Source organism: Xenopus tropicalis, chromosome 3, assembly GCF_000004195.4.
Source record: "Xenopus tropicalis strain Nigerian chromosome 3, UCB_Xtro_10.0, whole genome shotgun sequence".
Taxonomy (NCBI): Eukaryota; Metazoa; Chordata; class Amphibia; order Anura; family Pipidae; genus Xenopus; species Xenopus tropicalis.
In genome coordinates, this window is record NC_030679.2 from 60,369,635 (window position 1) to 60,395,912 (window position 26,278).

Sequence of the window (26,278 nt, forward strand, 5' to 3'; positions counted from 1 at the left end):
AATTTTGTATTCAGATATGCTACTGTAATATACATACAACCCCGCTTCTTTATGACTAGTGCTGTTCTTTGGTAACATGTTGTCGAGGAAGATATAAATGCTAGATAACAGCAGGCGAATAATAGAAGCTAAGAGATAGATGTATCTTATTTAGAGGCATGTTTCCTACCATTCCTTTAATGGGGTCCTCCACCGTAATATATAACTAAAAGCAGAAGCCAGCTAATTGAAAGTCTTGGAGAACATATTTATGTGTGTGTATATACATCAAGAAACCCCTTTCACTCACACAATTCTTAGTTTATCATATCCTTAGGAAGGCAAAAGTCTTGGCAGTCCTCAAAGGGATAAAGGGATGCTAGAAACTGGCACCGTGTCAGCTGCTAAAATTCCAGTTCCCACTTGAATCTATCAAGAGTATATGCCAGTATAAGTGCCTAATCACCTCACTGCTCTCATTATGTCCTACTGAGAAAACTAAAAACCCAAATTCCAGTGCTTATTTAAGATCATGCATTACAAGTGCTTGGTAAATGGCAAATGGCCAGTGCTTAAGGCACTATAAATCACATATGGATGGACTGGTAGACAGACTCTGATGAGAAATGATGACTCCTTCATGAATTGTTTTCCCCCAGTGGGTCCTAGAGGAATGGTTCCTTGGTTTAATTACCCGCTAGATTTGCTTTTCAAAGACTCCAGGCAGAGGTTTCACTACGTACAGTAATTTAGTTAATAAATAACTGCAGATAACCTTTCCTAAACCTATAATATGCCAGAGTGATTACCACTGATATGTCTTAACAAACAAGAAGTTGTTCAAGAAGTATTATTAAAAATGAACATTTATACATGACAAACCAGAAAATACTGGTCTTCCATGGTTAGAATGCAGCTCACAGCCAGTAAAAATGCTCAGCTGAAAGGATAAATCTTGTGAGTGTGGAATACCTTCAGTTTTTAAAAATGTTAACAGCAATTAAAGGTAGTATATGGCCCAGTAAACTATACAACAAAAATGCTAGCAATGAGCAATGCCATTAAATACCAGCATAAAGGATATACAGTATATTGTGAAATCTTCCAACTAAAATTGAGCATACAATACCAACTGAACTACTTCTGAGATCCACCTACTAATAGTAAGCGGTCTAGCTTCAGAACAGATGTATCTTACAATATATGGACATTATGGGGCAGATTCATCAAAGTACGAGTTTGAATCACGAAATGGTTAAAATTCAGATTAGATACGATAATTTCTGATGATCAGAAATGTCACAAAAATGCTTACGAAAAAATCGTAATAGTCATGATAATATCGTATTGGCGATCCGAAAGTCACAAAATTTTCTTATCCGACCGATTGTAAACGGCGGGAAAACCTTTCTGACTTTGATCCTTCTGTGCATGTTTTTGGAAGCCTCCATAGGACTCAATGGCACTCTGCAGCTCCAACCTGGCCAAAGGAAAGTCACGATAACTAAGCTTTAATGAATCCGAAACTTTCATACTTGTTGTGACAAATACGATTTTGTCGCGTTAAATTTGTCACAAAGTACGAAAAAGTTGCGCAAATTAACGGAAAAAACTCAGAAAATATGCACAGTATGAAAACTTAGAAAAAATACGATTTTTTTTGCATTTCGTATTTTGATAAATGTGCCCCTAAGGGTACATACTACTGTGCTTACAGTTTCATCCAAGACTGAATTTTACTGGTACCTTTTTGTGGTACTTTAAAATCTGTATTTAACAATATAGTTGAATACAGAATTACAGAATTATATACATGACTTGTATACCATTTAACCTTCTTGAAGAGATATGCCTGTTTTCAGCTGATGTGGAAATTTCAGCTGCCAGGTTTCTGCTGTGCAAAAATACTTGCAATCAACAACCTGCAATAGAATTCACTGGATTTGTGTACCTTTTCATTTTCCAAAACTTTACAGAATTAAAGTGAAATGTTACTATAAAGAGAGTTTAATCTAAACATTTGCAATGACACAGCTATTTAGATCTGCAGACAAGTTACAGAAGTGCTTTTTGTCTCATCATATATTAATATGTACGTAAATGTTTATAAAATTCACATAACCAAGATGGCCTAAAGCAATGACTGCATCCCCCCTCTAAAGTTTTATGCTCCATACTTATAGCTTGTTGATAAACCATAAAATTGCAAAATGAATGTGTCTGAGTATGTTATGCAGAACTGTGTAATATGTTTAACAGTTTATATCAATTTATACATACCAGCATATAGCTGGAGCAAACTTTTTCTAAATATTTTGGTCAAAAGTTAGGCACCCCCCCCAGTGCCTAATACCCTTGGCTAGTGCTCCTGTCAACAAAAAACTGCCCCAGCCCAGGGTTCTTCTCAACAAGCTCTGTGGAGTGATCCCATTTCTCCATATTTCTTTGTGCACATGCACAGTAAAGTAAAAAGCCAAACTTTAACAAAAAAAAAAAGCATTTTTTTCACTTTACTGTGAAAAGAGACAGAGGATTGCTCCATGATGCTTGCTGTGAAGAAGCCTGGTCCAAGGCAGTTTTTTGCTAACAGGAGCACTGGTCCAGGGTAGTAGGTACGAAAAAATGATTTACTGGGGAGCAACCCCCCCCCCCCCCCGCCCTCCATTGATTGACCTTTCCTTCTCCTTTAATGTTGTGATTTATTTTATGGTGCGCCATGAGTGTTATGTGAGTGTTGAGATGTCAAGGTTTTCTCCATCTCTAGTTTACACACTCAAAAAGATGCATCAATGTCCTAAAAGCAATAATGAAATATAATAAATGGAAACACTTTAGATATACTTTCTAAGCTAATTTTTAATCCAGTTTTAAAAAATCCAGTTTTAGTTAATGGAATTTCTAAATCCAGCACAGTTTGTGCCAGGATGTTACCAGTGTATAGAGTACACATCTCTAATGTCTGCTCAAAACAATTTGGGTTTGAAATGCTGATATTTTTCAAGCTTTCCAGCTATTGTTTGCTTGCTTGACATTTACCTACAAAAAGACAGAGCCGAATTTCATTATTTGAATAACCTTCCTGACAAGTGAATGCTGCATGTTATTCTTTTGTCTGCCTGTTAAACCTGAATATCGCCTAAAGAAGAATGCAATAAGCCCTAATGAAAAGCACTAGTGTATGCCCTAGTATATGTTTTTCAGATTCCTGGAAAAGGATATCAATTTGTGAGTAGTATTGAGCCTGGCTATAGAGTATGACAGGTAACAAACTCAAAAATCCCTCTTTATGAATGGTTTTAGTACATTTTTATACAAGGTAGGATATCTTCCCCACTTTTTACACTTTCAATATGTAAGGTATAATGATGAATTGAACAAGCTCTCAGCAAGAGGTCTGTCTCTCTGTATCTGACCCATTCACTGTGACTATTTGGCCACACCAGGATACACTGGAAGCATGCAGTACAATGTATATTTTATTCTGCTTTGTTGGAGACGTAGTGTTTATATCTATATGATCCTATTCAAAGTGAAAAATAAATGTTGCTTACTTCGTAGCAGCACAGTAGCATTGGAGTCCATTGCCTTTGATACAGAACTGATTTACAGCTAGCAAGCCTTGTCTGCTCACTGTGAGCTTCACTACCGATGGATTTATGCACTATAAGTATATTCCTGGATGGCCAAACTTCATAGGGCCGATTCACTAAAGTGCGTTAAAACGTACATTATTTATAGCATGCGTTAAAAATTTTATCGCGTCTAATTTTTCGCGTCTTAACACACGATTCGTTAAAAGCATACTTGCGTTAATTTAGACGCAATGCTGCTTGCGTTAAGTCGCTAAGACTATTTTCGTGCGGTATTTGACAGAACTCACGCTAATCAATGCATCGCGCACAAATAGTCGCCACGTGCGAAAAAACGCACGCCATATTAGCCATAAATGGCATTACTTTCGTAAAACTACTTTTATGAAAATGACCATTTCCCTGCAAACTGGAGGATGCATCACTCTAGGGCCAACACACACTTGAATAAATCCCACTGCAAAGTCCATACTTTATTGCCAAAAGCTCATTAACTGTACTTTTCTATAATTACCGCCTGCCTTAAGTAGGTGTTATTTTTCGCACAGACAAATGCGATATTTAATGCGTCTAAGTTTTTGTGAATCATGCGTTAGTATTATTTCTGCGCACTAATTAACGCAAAGCGTTGAAATTAACGCATGCAGTTATACTTAAGCGAATCGCGTTTTTTTTGTGTCAATTTTAACGCAAAAAAGCATGTGATATGCGTTATCGCACTTTAGTGAATCAACCCTCATGTATCCAAAAGTTTTGAAATAGATTCAGTGAAAGAGAAAGTAGTAAGATTACATAACACTTTCATAGGGTCAAAAGTTTTTTATTCAAATTACAATTATGTTTTTCATATTATTCCCCAGAAAAAAATGTCTGTTGTAATTTTTATGGTATAGTTATTACTATATTACACTAATCACATTTCAAAAAATTCTCAACAGTTCCTCATTAAAGGGATTCTGTCATGATTTTTATGGTGGGCAGGGCCCTCTTTACCTTTTGTATCAGTTATTGGTTGTGTTATACGTAACTCTGTATGTACAATGTATGAAACCCACTTATTGTACAGCGCTGTGGAATATGTTGGTGCTTTATAAATACATGGTAATAATATACTTTTTATTTCTAAATTACACTGTTTAAATAGCAAACAATTCACTCTACCATTTAAAATGTTATTCTTAAACCAACAAATATTTTTTTTAGCTATAATATTGATGTGTAGGCAGCCATCTCTGCATTGCATTGCATTGCATTGTGCCTGAAGGAGCCAGCACTACACATTAGAACTGCTTTCAGGTAACCTATTGTTTCTCGTACTCCCATGTAACTGGAGGAGTCCCAAGCTGGACTAGGATTTCTTACTTTTGATTGCTATTTTGATATCTGTTGGGAGCTGCTACCTTCCCACTGTTCTGCTGATCGGCTGCTGAGGGGAAAGGGAGGGGGGTGATATCACTTCAACCTGCAGCTAAACCAGCAGTAAAGTGTGACTGAAGTTTATCAGAGCACAAGTCACGTGGCTGTGGCACCCTGGGAAATGAAGAATATGGCTAGCCCCATGTGAAATTTCAAAATTAAATAAAAAAAATTGTTTTAGTTTTTGAAAAATGGATTTCAATGCAGGATTTTTCTAGAGAAGTTCTATTAACTGATGTGTTTTTAACCTAAGTGTGAACCACGCTACAAGTTTGTATACTGTTCACCTTGAACTGTTTACTGAATGTTATACTCATCATGGTTATATTTCTACTGTAAAAAAAAAAAAGTGTCACATGACTGCTTAGAAGCATCCTGTGCACACAGGATAGGCCAATAATGACTCATTTAAGTCAACCCCATTTCAGAAATGGAAATCAGTGTTTTAAAGGCTATGGCACAACAGATGCTTTTATAACCAGAATTTTCTCAGCAAGGAAAAACATGGTTTTACACTTTCGCTGACCAATGAGTGTTCTACCGTTTTATTAAACCCATCAGGAAAATAGAGTTGCCATGAGTGGCATGGACAATCCTGTTTGCATAAAGTGCCTACACTACCTCTACAAATAGTATGCAATAGGGAGAAGTAGTAGTGCATAACAATTTCCCCCAATTCAAATGGATACATTTGGAAGCTCTAGTAAACATACATTATTATACATTTTTCTTATACTGTTCCTGGGATAATCCATAATCAAATGACCGCAACATATGCTATGGCGTATGTCAAGCAAATCAGATTAGGTAATCCTGAGGAAGGGATAGTTAACTTTCCATCCTGCCCTTCTCAATTTGAGTTTTGCATGTATGACTTGCTTTGGCTGACATATGGCTAAAGCACCCTTTCTTACATTTTTATGTGCAGTTTATAGATAATTCATTGCTACTGTGCTTGAGTTTTTGCCATAAATCTAGGGTGCTCTGAGCCACTGTGATAAAACCACTAGTATGAAATTCATATCCAGAAAAATCCCTTTTATACATTCCTTTTATTTAGCTGCTGTCAGGATGCTCCATGCTTTGTTCTCAGTTTACATCCACAGAAGTGCATCCAAGAGAACTCTCCACTTATGATTACAAAGACATTGCGCTGTTCCACATTGTTTGTTCCAGTGCTGTCAGTCACATGCCTGGGTCTTTCTCTGAAGCGTGTACTTGGAGAAAACCCATCAATTATTGGCAACTAAATCAGTTCCATAACAGCTGGACAGCTGGGCAGCATCTGGTGCTTAATGTTCCTCTTTGATCCACAAGATGGTGCCAAAGAGCAGAGTCAATTTATTTAAAAACAAATAAATAAATGTACCAGTAATGATAAAGTGAGCTATTACTGGTGTTAGAAATACAATGTAACCATTGGCATTATGTACAAGACACAAACTGGCATTGAATATAGAAATTATGTGAACTTGTTTTGTATGTTGAAGAAATACTGATCAATATTTTGTTAATAACTGAAATACTACACTGATGTATATGAACATTATTTCCCCCTCTACTTTGATTTACCCATTTAACAGAAAAGAAGAAAAATGAATGACTCCTTGATTCCCAAGGTTCTGAATAAATTGCATTTTATTGATCTTTTAATTTTACAAATGATCTGCTTCCTTAATTACTATGTATGTTAGAAGTAGTCTCTGCTTTAAAACCTTTTAGTGCCTATTATTATATTCATTCATTAATAAAATACACTAAAGAATGGTGCTACTCAAGCAAACCTTAAAGAAAATTTTAGCTACCAATATTAGGAAGAGTAAGAGCTCTTCGGCCAGTTATGTCAAAACACTGAGGAATCCACTTGAAGCCACGGCACCACTGGATATGAATTATCATACGCGGCTGGGTCAATTCTTTTTCGCAAATGGTTACATTAAATTATTGAGCTAAACCACATAATTTTTTTTATCTTAGGTTTGGGTGGGGTTACATTCACTATCTATTAGGGAGGCATCAAATCCCAATAATTTTTGGGATTTGGCTGAATCCTGAAATCCTTCATTAAAGATTCTGCCAGATATTGAACCAAAACAGAATCCTAATTTTACATACGCAAATTAGCCCAAGGAAGGTCCAACAAGAACTATGCATGCAGTTAAAAATGTTCATCTTTAGTGTTTATGACAAAAAGTCATGTGATTTGAAGGAATTTGGATTTGGTTCAGTCAGACACGTGGATTCGACTGAATCCTGCTGGAAAAAGCCAAATTCCAAACCAAATTCTGGATTCGCTGAATCTATGTCTATCTATAGCTTTACTTCTAAAGCACAAAATATAGCCATCGCTTATTCTATACTTAAAGCCTTATCTGCATTAATATTTAGAAACAGGATGCAATACAGTTAGTTTGACTAGGATATGAACCAAAGGTAAACAACCAAATATTTACCTTCATTATTCCACCTGCAGCTGACTGTGCAAAGCAAACCACTGAGTGGCTTATTTACCATGCCCAGCCATGTTAAATAAGTCCACTGTCTTCCATAATCCACTGTCTTCATTTCAATAAGTTAAAAAGGAAACATCAACTTTAGATTCCATTAATACTATTACCTTCTGTGGCCACTTCATCTACAAAGATTGGCTTTTTGCTTACTTTTAGCCAAGTAATTATTGAACTAGGAACATTTCTCCATGTAACCCATACCTACCAATCTGCGGTTAGCTGATGCTAGTAGTACAATACAATATTGGAGAAAACATTCTAGTTGCTACTACATAACTCCATTTTGTTGCAAAATCGAAATGCTCAATGATAGCATACCTGTAAGTTATTTCAGATTCCTGGCAGGGAAAAAAAAGTAGAAATGCAGAATCTGTAGGGCTGCCTACAGAAATCCAAAATAATACACTTGGAAAAAGTTATATTCATTTCAACAGACCTAGGTAGGTGTATAATAATTGTATCAAAGGAACTGGAATTATTTTTTTTGTAGTTGCCTTGATTATCCTATCCCATATGGGTTATATAAAGCTGGGAAAGCTTTCTAGAATGATATTTTGCCTACACAGTGTATTCAAATAATCTTCACAAGTACCAAGCAGGTTGGATAAACCCCCAGCACAGGTGTATCTGTCAGAATGAGCTCTGAGCAGAGCGCCCAATGTCCGAATTACTTGCCCACCCATTGGGTGTGTTGTGCATTTGTGGTACAAAGACAGGATCCCAAGTCATTGTTGGGATACTAAAGATCAACATTTTATACTTGTGCATATAGTATTAATAGCGGCCCTGGCTTGGGCTAGTAAGGGGCTCGGTGGACAATTGGCTATGTGATGGCATCCCAGCAGTCACTGGGCACTCATGCTCTGCCGGGCAACTGGGCACACACGTGTTTTGTCGCTAGTGAGCACTGCCCAAATGTTAAGATAAATAGCAAATGTAGGGCCCCAGGGAGCACAGTCTATCCAACTACGCAGAAGAGCAGGATTTCCCCTCAAGCTGTAAGTTCTGCTGTTTGCCCGCCGCCAGGTGCATAGTATTTTTGAGCTTGGAGCCTTGGACATTCCGCCCCTCAAGCCCCAGCAATGCTGCCCTTTGTACTTTCATTTTAATAACCTCCCCCCCATCTCTCTCTCTCTCTCTCTCTCTCTAGCTGCTGTACGTCGGTCTCCATAAGCCAAACGCTCCCGCCACCCGGCTCAGTAGCAAGTACATCCCGGCTCACCTGAGAGCAAGACACCAAATAGCCCGCAGCCCAGCTGAGGGGAAAAGCAGGGGGCGTGTCAGAGGGTTTCTGGAGGGGCCTATTGGCTGGGAGGGTAGGGGCGGAAGAGAGGAGAGTGAGGCACATACGAGGGGAGGGGGGCTGTTTGAGAGCAGAATCCAGGACATTTAAAGCTGTAGAGAAACCCCCGGCCGGGCCGACTCACTGACACATTGGGCACATGAGGGGGAGGATGAGGAGCAGCAGCAGCAGCAGCAGCCTTTAGTAGGGTTGTGCACAGATAAAGCTTGCACGCTATACCTGGAATAAGGCGACTGAGGGGGGCGAGTCGTGCCCGGCACCTGGCGCTGTTAGCGATCTGTAGCACCAGCAGCACCTGCCACACGCCGGGAAGAGAAAGCTGTGCTGGGAAAGAAAGCTGTGCCGGGCAGATGGGGAGGCTGTAGGGCATCAGGCAGCGAGAAGCATAACTTGCCCGGGATGTATTCGAGTCTTACCCCTGCACAGCTTTATTGCGCCGAGGGAAGGACATCAGCTCAATCAGAAGTGATTTGCTGGCGACCGATTGGAGTTGGGGAATGGCATGCAGCCCTGTCAGTCACTTCTCCTCCCCTCATAGGCACAGAGTTGCTCTCAGGATCCCACTAGTAACAAAGTGGCTCGCTTAGGGCAGGAGCCATTTATCATTAGCAAGTTGCCAGTCTTGTGATCCCCCGACAGATTTGTCTCTGGGCGGAAAGGATAAAAGGCATGCCAGAGAGAGGGTACATGTGATGGCCATAGCACCACATGACAGGGAGTGATGCGATGGCAGATTTGAAGCCCCAAGTCCGAGACAGGATGCCGACTGATAGCCTGGTGCCTTCCTTTCCCCTGGGTAACGGGATGTGCGGCTGCTATGGCCGGGGACAGTGAGAAGCACAAGAAGAACAGCTTATTTCCCAGTCCCATGTTAATAGAAGACACCGGGATGAGGAACGGGAGAGGGCTCCAGGACCAGTGGGCTGATACTGTGGCAGTGAGAACCAGGACCACCGAAAGGCAGATCACTGTTCATAGGAAGCTGGTCCTGGCATTTGCCATTTCTATTCTGGCTTTGATCGTTGTCACTATTATTGCGGTCCTGCTTAGCGTTCGCTTTGAGGAATGTACAGACGGCTCCACTAGGGTCATTAATAGCAGCATCCTGGAGGCAGCCAGGTTCAACCAAAACCTAGAGCTAGACAAGGATTCCGGGGAAGGGACCCAGCGTCCGCCAGTGAAAGACCCAGAGGAGGAATGGAAGCCTTGGACTTACCTGAGGCTACCGACTCACCTGAGACCCCTACACTACAATCTCATGGTCACCGCATTCATGAACAACTTTACTTTCTGCGGAGAAGTCAATGTGGAGATCGAGTGTCTGAACTCCAGCAGATACATAGTGGTCCATGCCCACAGGCTGACTGTGGAGAGGGTCCAGGTGGCGGAGGATCGAGTGGCTGGGGAAGTTAAAGTTTCTCATTATTTTCCTTATCCGCAAAACCAAGTTTTGGTGGTGGTTTTGAACAGATCCCTGGAGGCCCAGAAAAGTTATAACCTGAAGATCATTTATAGTGCTATCATAGAGAATGAGCTCCTTGGCTTCTTCCGGAGCTCCTATGTGCTGCATGGAGAGAGAAGGTAACTTATACACCTATTTACACATTTACACATTAGCTTCTAATCTCACAGTTACTTAAACACTTGTCTTTGCCTCTCTATCTGTCTCTCTATTTCGCTCTCATTTTCCATATTATTCGTCCTACTTTCTATATATTGCCATTTTAATGAGCTTTTTGCCTTGGGTGACCTTACTATATTAGCTGATTGGTCCAGCGCCAGGAGAATCATGGATATGGAATCAGCCCAGTACTTTTAAAATGGTTATTATCCACTATGAAATGATCGTTTGCAGTTTAGGCTATAAAATATCAGTAATGTTATATCACTGCTTAAGGTACATGAACAGTACAACACATATTATGAGCCCATTAGTTATTCAGGTAAGTATTTTATATTAAACTACATTTTGCACTTTTGCTTTACTTTTCAAAATAATGCTTTTTAAAAGCACACAATTATTCTTTATATTAACAAGTATTAATATAATGCTCAGAATTCTACAAATAAGTGTGCATACATCAAATGTACAAATTAAATGCAAAAACTGGCTGATACAGGTGCTACAGAGGGTCCTTCTCAGTAAAGCTTACAATCTAAAAGAAGTTAGTTTAGTTTTAAAAACACACTCCTGGAAGTTTTCTGAACTGAGAGGTTAAATATTTAAAATCAGGAATCTTGTGCTTGCATTCATTAACTGTTTCTGAACTACAGATCCCACTATCCCACAGCAGCTATTAAGTGATGTGGGGTGGGGGGGGGGGGGTAAAACTGTAGTTGCAGGTGAGGGCAGAGTGGTTAGATGTCCCTGTTCCCCATGCTGGAGGCAAATAGGACTGAGCAGCCCCTACACAGTACCAACCAAGGCAGTGTTCATTATAGTACAGAAAGAGACTGAGAGGAGCACAGCTGTTAGATGACTAACTTGTATACCTGTTGTCAACTAAATGGTAAATCAGTGGCTTGTCAACTAAATGGTAAATCGGTGGCTTCCTTTGCTTTGTCAGGGGTTCAGGGGATGAGAGCAGCAGTGACACTTATTACGTCTCCCCTTTACACTTGGCTCCCGAATGATAGCGAGAGACTGGCAAACATCTTACTGGAAAAAACTCATTATCATGCATTTTATTTGCTATGCCTTCATTTTAATTACTGCACTGGGGTAGACACTCAAAATCTGCATAAACTACTCCTAATTTATTTAATTTGCATATAATTGAAAAGCCTCCAGCACAGTGTCACACAGCCCTGCCAGTGTGTGTAAAAATGACAGCAACTGTAAATTGCATTTGACAAAGGCAAGCAAAATGTACAACACCTTGCCCTCGATCTGTAACCAGTGCCCTTCCTTGTTAAATGATTAACATCATGCTCTTGTCTGTTAGAGGAACTGGTGACAGTGCTCTGCCACTTAGTGAGTCCCAGATGTGTTCATCTCAGCACTGTGTAGTCTCCGATCTGGGAGGGTTGATGTAAATAGGTACAGGGACTTACCTCTGTGGGCTAAGCTTGCAGGTTGGGAACATGTACTGCACTTGGTCTGGCTGAGAATGACATATTCCTCACTGAGATGTTACACGTGCCCCGCAGCCCAGTTTCAAAGTTTGAAAACTTAAAGAACTGAAAAGATCAGAGAGGTTTGTGTATTTATTAAGTCACATGATAAAGTCATTATGGCACTTCAAAGTTACTGTAACCTCACTAATTAATGGGATGCAAAACTGATACAAAATATGATTTATTTATGACAATCCTTTTTATAGCACCAACATGCTTAACACAGCACTTTACAGAGATTGTTTATCATTCACATCAGTTCCTGACCCTGTGGGGCTTACACATTCACCCAATAGACACACACTCTCTCTCTCTCTCTCTCTCTCTCTCTCTGCACAGATCCCATACCTGTCAATGACTTATAATTATACTTCATTTTTACAGTCAATGTAGTCTCCTTTCAGTTAAATGCCTTTTGTATTTAAAGTATGATACACACCAGTGCATTCCTAATAATGGAATGAGTCTCATTTTGCATTAATATCTTAGAGGGATGTCAGGATTAATTTCCTGAATACTGAGATTCTGAAACCATAGCAAGTTTTACTTTTTTTTTTTTCAACACACAAACAGAAAAGACATACTAGATAGACTAAGACACATACAACAAAGTTATCTGAACGTGTGCTTCTATGACCAAACTTAACTGAAATCTAACTACCGCCATTAGCACCAATACTGCCTCTGTAAAATGAGTCTGGTCACATTAGCAACACGCTGTTTTAAATGTAAATATATGTCATAACTTTTGCTCTGTTACCAAAAAATGTTTAATTAATGGAACTTTTTTCTCTGTGCAATAAACGCAATAGATTAAATTGAATATAAAGAGGGAGGAATAATATATACATATAAGGCTATAGGGATACATGCTGTTATACTAATGAGTACTTTACTTGTATTTAGGGGGTAGGGAGAATATTTAGGTTATTTTAGGGTTACAGTAATAAGAATACAAGTGCACACCAGAGAAACTGTGCTTTATGAAAAATAAGAGCAAATAATATCTCATCCCATGAAAACTCTGGGATGATTCTGAATCTGTTGCAAACATATTGAAATAATAATAGAGTGACATTTTGAATAAAACAGCAGTAGTGCTGTGTTTGGATCCCTAGTGGCTGTACAAATAAATGCCTTTGTCCTGCCAAATCGCTTAAGCCTGACTCTTACAAATAACTTGGGAAACTTTCAAAATCATCTTTTCCTCTCTGCAAGTTTGTTTATATTTGTTCCTTGTTGTTGTTGTTCTATAATTTGAGTTATGGCTAATATGTACACCAGAATATATATTATTTATTCTCAAAATCAATCCTTGGGACCCTCTTCACAAAGCGAATTTCCCTTGAACACACACAGATAAATTAGACTGTCATTTTGATAGGGATGGCAGGAGCCTATTTAAAGATATTTTTAAAATTTGCACTGTCAGAGGTCACAAGGAGCAGTGCTGGAAACGCCAGATGTAGTGATTCCATACTCAATTGATAAAGCTGCTGGTAAGTGCAAATTCTTTTTTGCAATACATGGGTTCATTCCAGTGTAATTCATAGGTAACATGAAAAGGTGGAAATCACTGACATGCATCCTGTTAAATTGATAGTCGTGCAAAACTGCCTGCTGATCTAATGGGAAAGAAAGCAGTTGAACACTTACAGAAGCATATTTTAATATCACCTTGCCTGATCGTAATTCAATTTTCTGTGTTTTCAGATGCCTGGGGGAAGTAATATTCTGTTCCTGGTCAGAATGATTAAAAAGCAAAGAGTGAATCTTTCAGTAAAGTTGTTTCTCTCTGCTATTAGAATAGCACTTGGAAAATAACCTTCAGTCCAAAAAAGGCTATGGTTGGCCCTTTTGAACATCCGTTTTTACTTTTTCTACATTCTAATTTGAGTTTTTTGCAGTTTTCTGTTTGATCACTGCAGTCTTACCGGGGAAAACCAATGAGATCCAAATGCCCATAGCCGCTACCTGTTATATTGGAAGCATATTTTTTATATGGCACATGAGAACTATTTTCACAGGAGAAAACGGGCATTCAAGTTCTCAGATGATAGAATTTTCTCTTATGTGCCAAAGTTGTATGCTTTCAGAACATTTATAGTGGGAAATTTCTGCCTTTAGTTCAGGGGGCTTGGATCAATTTCGGTTTCATCACAGTAATCCAAAAGATGTATGTGCCGTTGCCCTGAATACCCCATTTTAACAGCATAAGTATTGCACCTGCGCAGCATCCCATAGTATCCAATTAACTTTAATCAGCACAGACAGAATAATGGCACCTCTGGAATTGCCTTTTATTCTAATTTCATAATGCTGGACAGAACTGGTACTTTGTGGCAGAATGGAAGGAGAGACAGCTACAAAAATAACAAGATGTTTATTTATTAACTTTTGTACTTTTCTTTGCACATTGCTCTCAAGCAAAAATAAGGCAATTGTATTTGGTTTGCAGTGCCCCTGTCTTAACATTACAGATATTAAAGGTGATGGTGGAATGGGAAAATTTTATCAAATAGGCATCCAAGGGCCGTCCCCCAAAGCTGCCATCCTAGTCACCGGCCCTCGGGTGCCTATATATAAATATGGCCCTGGGAGCCACTTAATCGGTCTGTATATTCTGAAGTGTGGGAGAAAACAAGAATAGTCCTAGGAAACCCATGCAGAGACACAGAAAGTACATAAAAGCTCTTTGTAAGTAGTGATCAGGTTGGCCACTCATCTACCCTGTCACCGGTTCTCTGACAGCGGTACTATAACGAAGTGGAAACATGAACAATGTATAGTATTCATTTATATATATACAACATACATATATATGCAGTGCTGTGCAAGGCAGATGTACTCATTGTATAAAAAAAAAAAGTTGCAGTTGCGTAAAAAAAAAAACCTCTGTTGCGTCAAAAAAGTTGCTTTTCACAAATTTTTCGGAAGTTTTGCAAATTTTCCCGGTGAAACAAAACGGGACAGAATCGCTCATCACTATTAAAGACAGCCAGAGGCTGAATTGTTCCTTCCTTTGCCAATATACAGTGGTGTGAAAAACTATTTGCCCCCTTCCTGATTTCTTATTCTTTTGCATGTTTGTCACACTTAAATGTTTCTGCTCATCAAAAACCATTAACTATTAGTCAAAGATAACATAATTGAACACAAAATGCAGTTTTTAAATGAAGGTTTACGTTATTAAGGGAGAAAAAAAAACTCCAAATCTACATGGCCCTGTGTGAAAAAGTGATTGCCCCCCTTGTTAAAAAATAACTTAACTGTGGTTTATCACACCTGAGTTCAATTTCTGTAGTCACCCCCAGGCCTGATTACTGCCACACCTGTTTCAATCAAGAAATCACTTAAATAGGAGCTACCTGACACAGAGAAGTAGACCAAAAGCACCTCAAAAGCTAGACATCATGCCAAGATCCAAAGAAATTGAGGAACAAATGAGAACAAAAGTAATTGAGATCTGTCAGTCTGGTAAAGGTTATAAAGCCATTTCTAAAGCTTTGGGACTCCAGCGAACCACAGTGAGAGCCATTATCCACAAATGGCAAAAACATGGAACAGTGGTGAACCTTCCCAGGAGTGGCCGGCCGACCAAAATTACCCCAAGAGCACAGAGACAACTCATCTGAGAGGCCACAAAAGACCCCAGGACAACATCTAAATAACTGCAGGCCTCACTTGCCTCAATTAAGGTCAGTGTTCACAACTCCACCATAAGAAAGAGACTGGGCAAAAACGGCCTGCATGGCAGATTTCCAAGGCGCAAACCACTTTTAAGCAAAAAGAACATTATGGCTCATCTCAATTTTGCTAAAAAACATCTCAATGATTGCCAAGATCAATATCTTGTGGACAGACGAGACAAAAGTTGAACTTTTTGGAAGGTGCGTGTCCCGTTACATCTGGCGTAAAAGTAACACAGCATTTCAGAAAAAGAACATCATACCAACAGTAAAATATGGTGGTGGTAGTGTGATGGTCTGGGGTTGTTTTGCTGCTTCAGGACCTGGAAGGCTTGCTGTGATAGATGGAACCATGAATTCTACTGTCTACCAAAAAATCCTGAAGGAGAATGTCCGGCCATCTGTTCGTCAACTCAAGCTGAAGCGATCTTGGGTGCTGCAGCAGGACAATGACCCAAAACAAACCAGCAAATCCACCTCTGAATGGCTGAAGAAAAACAAAATGAAGACTTTGGAGTGGCCTAGTCAAAGTCCTGACCTGAATCCTATTGAGATGTTGTGGCATGACCTTAAAAAGGCGGTTCATGCTAGAAAACCCTCAAATAAAGCTGAATTACAAAAATTCTGCAAAGATGAGTGGGCCAAAATTCCTCCAGAGCGCTGTAAAAGACTCGTTGCAAGTTATCGCAAATGCTTGATTGCAGTTATTGCTGCTAAGGGTGGCCCAACCAGTTATTAGGTTCAGGGGGCAATTACTTTTTCACACAGGGCCATGTAGGTTTGGATTTTTTTTCTCCCTAAATAATAAAAACCCTCATTTAAAAACTGCATTTTGTGTTTACTTGTGTTATCTTTGACTAATAGTTAAATGTGTTTGATGATCAGAAACATTTTGTGTGACAAACATGCAAAAGAATAAGAAATCAGGAAGGGGGCAAATAGTTTTTCACACCACTGTATTAGTCCTGCAGCAATATGCATCTTATATGCAAACTTTCACTTTAAGATTTTTTTTGTTTTTTAACGACACAATATGTCCATATTAATCTGTTTTAATTAACAGATGTGAGATCTGAGTTTGCTGGCTTTCTTTAGAATCTGGCAACATAGGCTACCCAAAGATTATGGGCCCTTTAATAACAAAGGAATAGCAGCTTTAAAGTTACAATTTGCTTTGCTATAAAAAATATTTCCCCTCAAATTTATTGGAAGTTATTTTACTTCCACTAACTGCTTTCCCAGGGTCTCCACTCAGAACTTTTAGGAGAGCCAGTAGTACAGTAGACCTGACAGGGAACTACATGGTATCTTTCCCTGTGTAAGGCCAGATATGGGATTAGGTACCAACATCCTAATGTGCTTCTGAGAAATAAGCATTAGTAAAACTACCATTAGCATAGGAAAGGACTAAGAATATTTATTGGCAAGTGCAAGAAAGTAATTTTTAAATATAACTACGCCTAATTTAAAGGATATGTCAATCTCCAAAACATAATTTTGCAAAATAAAAGAAAACATAATTCTAAGCAACTTTCCAATATGCATTTATTACATTTTTTCAGTGCTTTTAGTAAATGAAAATACTATTGGAAGCAGGATATCCTTAACTCCTGGTTATGACTGTTTTTTTTAACAATGTTGCAAATGTCTCCTCCAGCAAGGCAGGTCTGTCAGTCTGTTGGCTTATGTTACATTGTTTCAACAGTCAGAGCCTCCAGGGCAGAGACTAGAAAAAGATCAGACACTGCTTTTAATAGCAGTTATATATACAATTTACTCTAAAAACCATTACAACGTGTAATGAATGTACATTGCAAAGTTGCTTAGAATTAGGTTTTGTTATTTATGGGTTGAAGGGTTTAAAGGAGAGCTATACCCCCGGGCTTTAGTTCTCACCACCGACACGGCTGGAGCATGGGCAGTTGAAGCTGATACGGACAGTTTTAAAAGTTAGAAACTATATGTATGTATGTATAACTTTACTTATAAAGCGCTACTTATGTACGCAGCGCTGTACAGTAGAATACATTAATATAAACAGGGGTATTAAAATAGATAAATACAAAGTATTACAATATGCACAAATAAATACAAGATACAGTTGCAATAAGTTAAGAGTCAAAGACACAAGAGGATGGAGGTCCCTGCCCCGTAGAGCTTACAATCTATATGGGAGGGTAACTTACTTACTATGCAATAAGGGAGAGGTAAGGGGGGGGGGTCAAGGCAGTGCTAGTTAAGGGGGCTTTTATAGCCCGGGGGGTATAGTTCTCCTTTAAATAAGAAATAATTTTTTTTATCTATCTATCCATTTTAGTCTTTCTGTCTTAGGGCAGTGGCAGTGGTACTGCAATTATTACTTTCTAGTGTTAATAAGATGTGCACAGCTTACAGCACAGGCATCTCATTTTGGTCTTTCGCTACAGCTCTGCTTTTTCCAGTAATAATCACTTCTGTGTGCCATAAGCCACACACGTCCCATTACAAAATAATGGAAAGCAATCACTAGTTATGGCAAATACTTTGATCACTGTAGATTTCGCTAAGAAATGTGTGACTTATAGAATGCACCAAGATTGTAGGTGGCTTCCAGTCTCGGAACCATAGTTTCTGCAACTCAGATTTTGATTTCCCTTTAATTTTACTGATTTTCTTTTAAGTGTTGTGCAGACATTGAACTGATTTGATAACTCGCCACAAATGAAACGTACATGTCTAGCCAAGAGTCACAACAAATCTTTGGGCAGAAGCTATCTGTACTGTTGAAAATCTGCTCATACTTAGACCATTTTCTCTGCTGTGTTTAAAGGAGAAGGAAAGGTTGTTGTAATTGCTTACCTTATACCCCAGGCTGGTACTCCTGTTATGAGAAAACCACACCAGCCCGAGGTACCTACGAGACAGTGATCCTCCTCCCTCTTCTAGTCTGAGTAAGTGGAATTTCCTAAAGTTCAGACTTTGACACCCCTTCGGTATGAAAGCACACACTGCAAAATTAGAAGTACTGATGTCTGCAGCTTGCTCAGAATTAATTCACGTTATCCCTATTGAGTATTCATGGCTTCTGTGATGCCTGCTGATAAAAGCATTGAAAACCATAAAAATTCGTGTTTGGCTGTTTGTTCCCATCTTCTGCTCTGGTTTTTGAGGACCACATTTATATTAATATTCTTCACACAGAATTAAAAAAGATATTCAGAATATTGGTATGTAGGTAGTATTTAATAATCTTGGTTTGATATGAAATCAAAAAGACATTACGGTTTTATTTACAAATTGTCAGAGTCGTTATTAACAAGCTAGCGTATCTTATGATGTTAAATTAATATAGGAACGACACAACACAATTAAAGGGAAATTAGATCAAGCGTAACAGGTGCATTTTTGCAGTGGTGCACTAGAAAACATGCTATTCATTATTTTAATTGCACTGCACTAATGAAAGCTAATTGTGGTTTAGTTGCAATCATACACTGCATTAATGCACTTTGCACCTATGTTAACTTAATAATCTCAAATACTGTAAGCACAGAGCCATCCATTTCAAATAGACCACAGTAATGAAGCTGCTGTCTATTGATGAAAAGAGAAAATAAAGGTCATTTGGTTCAGATGTAAAACTTAGACCTTACGCACCTTACTTTCCCTGTATGCCTTAAGCTGGCCATACACGTGGCGATCTGACGATGTTTCGTACGACCATCGGTCGCACGAAACATCTTCAGATCCGCCACACACCATTCAGGGCTGAATCGGCAGGTAAGGAGGTAGAAACAATAGGATTTCTACCTCCTTCTGCCGATTCAGCTCTGAAGGGAGAATTTTGGTCAGGCGCCTTCTATGGCGCCCGATCAAAATTTTCTAACCTGGCCGATCGACGAGCCGACCGATTTCAGCAGCTTCCTGCTTCCGGCTCGCTGACATACCATACACGCACCGATTATCGTACGAAACGAGGTTTCGTACGATAATATCGGTGCGTGTATGGCCACCTTAAGTGCTCATGTTGCATTATAATTAACTGCAGCTTTGCTTTAAACAATTAATCTAAAGGGCTATTTTCTATGACAGTGCAGCACTATATTTGGTGCCAATGCTTTGATTCAATGCTGGTCCATTTATTTTTTCGCTCATTGCCCACTATATATGACATGCAAAAAGGAGCAGGGGGGGTTTAATATAATGCACCCCTTAATTGATTAGAATTTACAGAGTGAAAGAAGACATTGGAAATTGCTTTCCCACAAAATTAAGTTCTTTTGAGCTGAAATTGCAGAGCATAATTCTTCGTAATTTAATTTGTTTTATTCATGTATGCAAAGAAACTGATTGTTATGGAGTGGAAACTACTATTGCGCATTGGATAACTATTCTATTGAATACGTTGACTAGAGGCCGGATCAAGAAATTTGATAAAATATGGGCATTGTGAAAAGATGATCACCAGCTTCATTAGGGTAATATTTGTGAACAATAGCATTGAAAACGGACACAGGTTTTGTTAGGTTTTACATTTTTTTAATGTTATAAGTGGTCATTTGATGTACAATTGATGCTTGGTGAGCCACACTGCATGTTACATTATGCTAGTTGATTGCTCATTGTTAAATGAAAAATAATAAATTGATTACAACATAAAAAAATAGACACCCACCCAGGCCCAAAATGGCCCATAAAAACCATGTTAGGAATTTAAGATTTAATGCCATGAAGAAGAGAATCACAGGTTACTCCCCTTATAGGATATTTACTGTACTAAATGCAAACTTGTATAAGCCAGTGATGGTTACATACATTCCATCCCATAGCCAGTAAGTGTAAAGTTTTCCATGCAATGACATCAGCCTTGTGATAGTGATCATAACAACTCTAGTAAAAAACTTAATCCTGTTTGTGTATATAAATATATTTTCTTTCATGAAAAGGCTTGTGTGAGAAGAAATATATGTTTTAAAAATGTTTGAATTTTTTTCAATGGCCATAGATGAAATAAAAATGTATTATTTACAGCATAGTTTTCTGCAACATTAAAAAAAATAGCCACTTTTAAAATAGGAGGCTCTGAAATCCTTGTTACCTCTCTTTTCAATATACTATATCAGCATTATGTGGAGATATGTGACTGTCATATACATCCAATGACACATTTATGATACTGTTTGTATGGACGTATTACCTTGTGGTGCAGTGTTTAGCTGTGAAGAATAATGAAGAAGTCAGAAGTCTCCATAACTAAGCATATGAGGAATCATTACATGTTCAGTTGAGTAATAAACTCTGCTCATATTGTAAGGCAATGTGAATACAGAAATGAAAGAGGCCAGGAAAGCTGAAAGGCATACTTTGATAGAAGATCAAAGAATACAGTACAGGTAGGGAGATTGCTAATCACAGGACTAAGATTTTCTGAAGCATTCAGGCAGTTTCATAGTGTTGGTAATGATGATGGTGTTTTATATGTATATAGAGACAGTGCATGCAGACATTTAACAGAGCAAGAAAAGGATTCTATATATTTAGAAATGAAGCACCACATTAGGACCACATTATGAAATGTATAGATTTGCATTGTATGATGTCTCTTTTGATTCATCTTGATTTTAAAGCTAAAAGATTTCTACTTACTAAGGAGCTTGGATAAGGTCATTGTACATGTAACACTGTTCATTGTGCATGTGTTGACTTTTCTTGGTCAGTGATTTTAAAACTCTGTTACTTTAACTTCTGGTAAGTACAGAATGAACAAAACTACATAGGTTTATGATTAAAATATCTCTTTTAATATGCCACTTATTATGATATAAGCTATATGGTGATTAAGTATTCATTCTGAAGGTATAGTTATTCTTTAATAAATTAATTCTTATTGTAAACTAAGGAGTGTTATTCCTTTTCAAAATACCTGTTTATTGACATAAGTCACAGTAGCATTAAACTGTAGGGATCTATACAGCAAGGTGCCTGCCACATAGATATTCAGTATGATTAGTGCTTATAAAGAAAATGCCACTGCTGCATAATTTGAGGATCTGTAGTTGGAAGTTTCTTGTGATCTTTAGTTCAGCACAATAAAGACACAATCTCAATTGGCCCTGTTTTTTTGATGTCTGTAGAGTTAATTTTCTTGCGCACCGTGGAAAATTGCTGGCAAAATATGAACAGTGAATTTTTGAGAGAGAAATATGTTATTTAATAAGAACAGTTCTTTTGGAGTGGAGAATGACACTAAGGTCCTCCAAATCAGTGACCCAGAGAAGGCAGAGCAATTCATTAGCAGTTCTTGTAAAGTGTCCCTCTGGTAAAAAAATAAAATGTAATCCTCACTTGCTTGGTAATATCTTGAAGCAACTACTTTTTATAAACCTTTGAAAAAGCTGAATTCTTTCTTTCCAAAAAGAGGACAATGCAAAAACATTCTTCTTGGAACAAATTAACAAGGCCCCCTCAGGATTATCACACTAATATATACCTCACTTTTATTTACATATGCATCTAGTAACTTTTAAACAACGTGGCTAAACTTACTACAGAATTTCATTAACATTTTACGGAAGCATATAATATGCTACTAAGCCTGAATCCTTGTGGTACTTCTGTCCCTTAACCTTTAACTTTAGGGCAGTGATGCCAGAGAATACAAGATATTATATATAGTTTCTTTGCATCTCTGTGTGCAGTATAGAATACAGCTTTCATATGCCATTGGTTTCGGTGCAAGTGCTCTCTGTATAGGCCACAAGGGGCACAATTTAGCAACCCTTAGTGCTCCAGCACCATTGGTAAATGACCACTTTTGAGAGATCCATTAATGTCATTGGTAACCCAATGCTGGTGTGAGTAAAATTGGAGGACACTCTGTATTTTCCTGCATTCTTTTTAAAGCTGTCTATCCATTTCATTGCTATGTTAATCTTATTTTATTTAACATTTGGTATCAAACTATATACTTCTCTTGTAATGTCAGTAGGATTAAAGAACGTAGACTTTCTCATGCTAAAAATTTCATATTCCCTAGGTTTATAATTTCTCTACTTGTCCACATGTTTTATGGCTAGTCAAATGTTTTATTCAAAAGGTTGAAACAGGTTTTATGACATAATTTCGCACAGAATGCAAATTGATACCAACTATTTCACAGTAACAAAGGTACGTGTGTGGTTCCATTATGATAGTAATTTTTGACAAGGTCTAAAAGTTATTTCAGAAAATTCAGATGCTAAGCTTTTTCTTTTATTAAATAGTTCCTCTTTTCAAATATGACTACCTAGAGTGCAAAATTATAGGGTTTAGGTCATCAAACAATCTGAACACAAACTGGAAATGCATTATATGTTTGGTTAAAGCTCTTTGCATCTAACTGTGCAGCTACTATTATCGGAAGCACAGCATGTGTTAATCACCATAAATGTTTAGGTATGCACATGTAATTTCACTGTTCTATGTTAAAACGTTGAATGAGGGAAAAGGGTTTACAAATCTCTATGTCCAACTGGTTTGTAGAATGAAGTGTGAATGCACTCGCTTTATCACAAACCTACAGTTTTCCTGATCTGATCTGTCCTACAATAAAATGGTTCTTCATAGGGAGGGCAATGAGGTTGTGGAATGCCCTAAAGCAGGGGTCCCCAACCTTTCTTACTTGTGAGCCACAGTCAAATGTAAAAAGACAACACAAGCATCATAAAAAAAATAAAATGACTTGCTACCAAGTCAGGAATTCCACAGGGCATTGCCCTCCCTATGAAGAACCATTTTTTGGTACCCAAAGCAGGTAGTTATTTTTGAATTCCTGATTTGGCGGCAAGTTTTATTTGGATAAAACTACAGAGAGCAAGATCCAAGGGGTTGGTGAGCAACATGTTGCACACGAGCCACTGTTTAGGGATCACTGCCCTAAAGGGAGATGTCATGGCAGATTCTATTAATTACATATGACTTTGTATTAATTAAATCAGTGGTTACCAAGGGCTTTACTGAACATTGTTATTAGAACAGAACACTAAGGGGTATATTTATCGTGCTGTGTAAAGTGGAGTGAAGCATTACCAGTGATATTGCCCAGGGCAACCAATCAGCAATTAGATTTCAACAGTTAGAAAACCAAAGCAAAGCATCTGATTGGCTACTATGAGCAACATCACCGGTAATGTTTTACTCCACTTTTTACATGGCATGGTAAATATACCCCTAAGAAGCATGAGCCACTTAAGGAAGAATTAATGGTTTATTAATAAACTCGTAAATTTGCACTGCTAGAACTCACACATTTGTATGTATACTACAAACGTATGGAGGCTGCATTTCCTTTTAATTGAGTTTTCAACATTTTTTAAATTCTTGTTTTTTTACAGTGCAGACTTAAAATTCAGCTTTCTAGGGCAAACAGATATAGAAAGCAGTATGGAAAAGGGAAGTGTATGTAACTCTTTCTTGGCACACTCACTTCTGTGGGGCGGTTGACTTGTTTTAGGGGGAGATTTTCGTTCTCTTTGAGTTATAAAGATACTGGGAACTGGGATTTAGCGCAGTGCCTCCACCTACTGGACACTGAGGAGCACACCTCAAGGGACTTTCTACTAGGAATAATCACACACAGTTGCAGCAATATCAAACTTTATATAACTGTTGAAATAGAATGTAAAACAACTTTAGGGCTAACTGATTTTCCTGCCCTGAGGAACTTGTGCAGTCTATCCACTCCTGGCACAGTCTCTGTAGGTGCCCAGTCCTAACTTCCAGATAGACCACAACCCTTAAATCAGTTCAGTCCCTTCCCCAAGAGCTCTTAAGTTCCCCCAGGTAGCGCTACCTGCCCCAGAGTACCTTCCCCTATGGAAAAGTGGCTGCTCCCACATAGCAGGCAAACAAGCAATACCTGTTCTCACCAGGGGACACACACTGAGATTCCACAGAGGTCTTTATAATCCCTAGCAGCCTAGCAGACCCTTCTCTTTTCAGTCTGAACTCACAACACGGGGTATTGGCTGCTCACTCTGTATCTCTCTTCCAACAACTGGCAAAACAGCAGGGGCTCCCTTTATCAACTGCTTGATTTTTGGCTCCAAACTTAAGCACACCTCCTCCCAGAAGTGCACTGGGACATCCAGCCAATCGGGTCCCTCCACAGTCTGTAGCTAGGCTGGATGATGTCACAGACTGAGAAACAGGGTACAAAGTTCTGTTCTGATCCCCTACATGTACATTTTGGGAGGAAAGCCACAGTGCATGGTGTCAGAATATGAGCAGTAGGAGAGATCAAAAGGAAGTGGGAGAAAATTGCAAATTAAGGATTTTAGTCTGACAAAATGGTCCCTAGGCTGTAACTGTGGGGGTACTAAGATCACATCTGGACTTGGGGACCCACAATCCCACAACTTTTGTAGCTGTGGCTCACAGTAATATTCCTCAGTGTTCCTGAGCAATTTTTTTGCGGCCAACACCTCAAGGCTGCAGACCCACACTTTCACACTGTTAAATGCCACTGTTAGGGTGCATCCTTGTCTGCCCAATATATTTAAATGTCTTAATGAAAGATGACAAATTTATTATTCTGAAAAATTACATAATGGATAAATAGGTATACAGGAATATGATTTGTTATAATTATTTGTAACTTATTTTATTTATAGTTATATATTTGTTATGCTTGGGACCTGAGGTTTTCTGGATAAGGAATCATTGCGTAATTTGCATCACCATACCGTAAGTCTACTACAAACTAATCGAAACAGCTAAACCCAATAGGTTTGTTTTTCCACCAATATGAAATAATGATATTATAGTTGGGATCAAGTACAAGCTACTATTTTATTAATAAAGAGAAAAAGGAAATCAGGAAACAGGAAAAAAGGAAACAGGTACAACATACCTGTATAATTACAGGTATATCAATTATATATATATATATATATATATATATAATTACTGCATTTGGGTCTCATACCTGTAGTTCCTTGTTGGATCCTCCTTTCTGTTTTTTCTACTTCAGAGAATCAGAGTATGCATTTAATTTAAAGCTTTTGATAGATTGCCTCAGATTTAGATTTTGCTTTGTTTTGAAAAATGGTACCTTTTTTCAAGCAGTACTGATTTAATAATTTATTTTCTTAAACTGAAATGAATCGATCCAGTGCAAAAATTTATTGTTCAAACTGCATCAGGATTTGCCCAGGTGTGAGTACTCAGCGCTGCTGCTGTGCAGTGTTAAATACTGTCACCCACTGTATAGAAATATATTCATTCATTCATTCAAAACCTTCAAGGATTCTGACAAGATGACACATACCTGCTTTGATAAATGTTTCATATTCTGACTGTCTGGATGTCTCTGTTTAGCCTGTGATAAATCTGCCCCAAAGTTTTGATGATTTATCATCTTTTCTCCATGCCTTAATTTTTAATTTTATTCTTTTTATGCCCCTTTTTTTCTTATTTCAATTTCAATTCCTTTCTTCATTCCTTCATCTTTTTCATCTTCTCCTTCATTCTTTTTTTCTTTTAATTTTTTAAATTCTTCTCCTTAATTAAAATTTTTGTCCTTTTACATTCCGTTGCTCATCGTCATTAATATTGATTCAGGTATGCATTTTTTCTGAAAAATTAGCATTGTTAAGGCTGTATTAAGTGGAGGTTTTTTTCCCAAATACTTTTTATTGGATTTTAACATTATAACAC

The 26,278-nt window shown here is 38.2% G+C and overlaps 1 protein-coding gene across 1 annotated transcript in view; it reads left to right on the plus strand.

The window, feature by feature from the left end:
* Positions 1-8,808: 8,808 nt before the first annotated feature.
* The window catches only part of trhde (thyrotropin releasing hormone degrading enzyme), a 315,571-nt gene continuing 298,101 nt past the window's right edge, over positions 8,809-26,278 (plus strand). Inside the window, exon 1 of the mRNA XM_002939942.5 lies at positions 8,809-10,379. Coding sequence (XP_002939988.3) covers positions 9,616-10,379 — 764 coding nt within the window. The 5' untranslated portion in view covers positions 8,809-9,615. The remainder of the gene's footprint in view (positions 10,380-26,278) is intronic.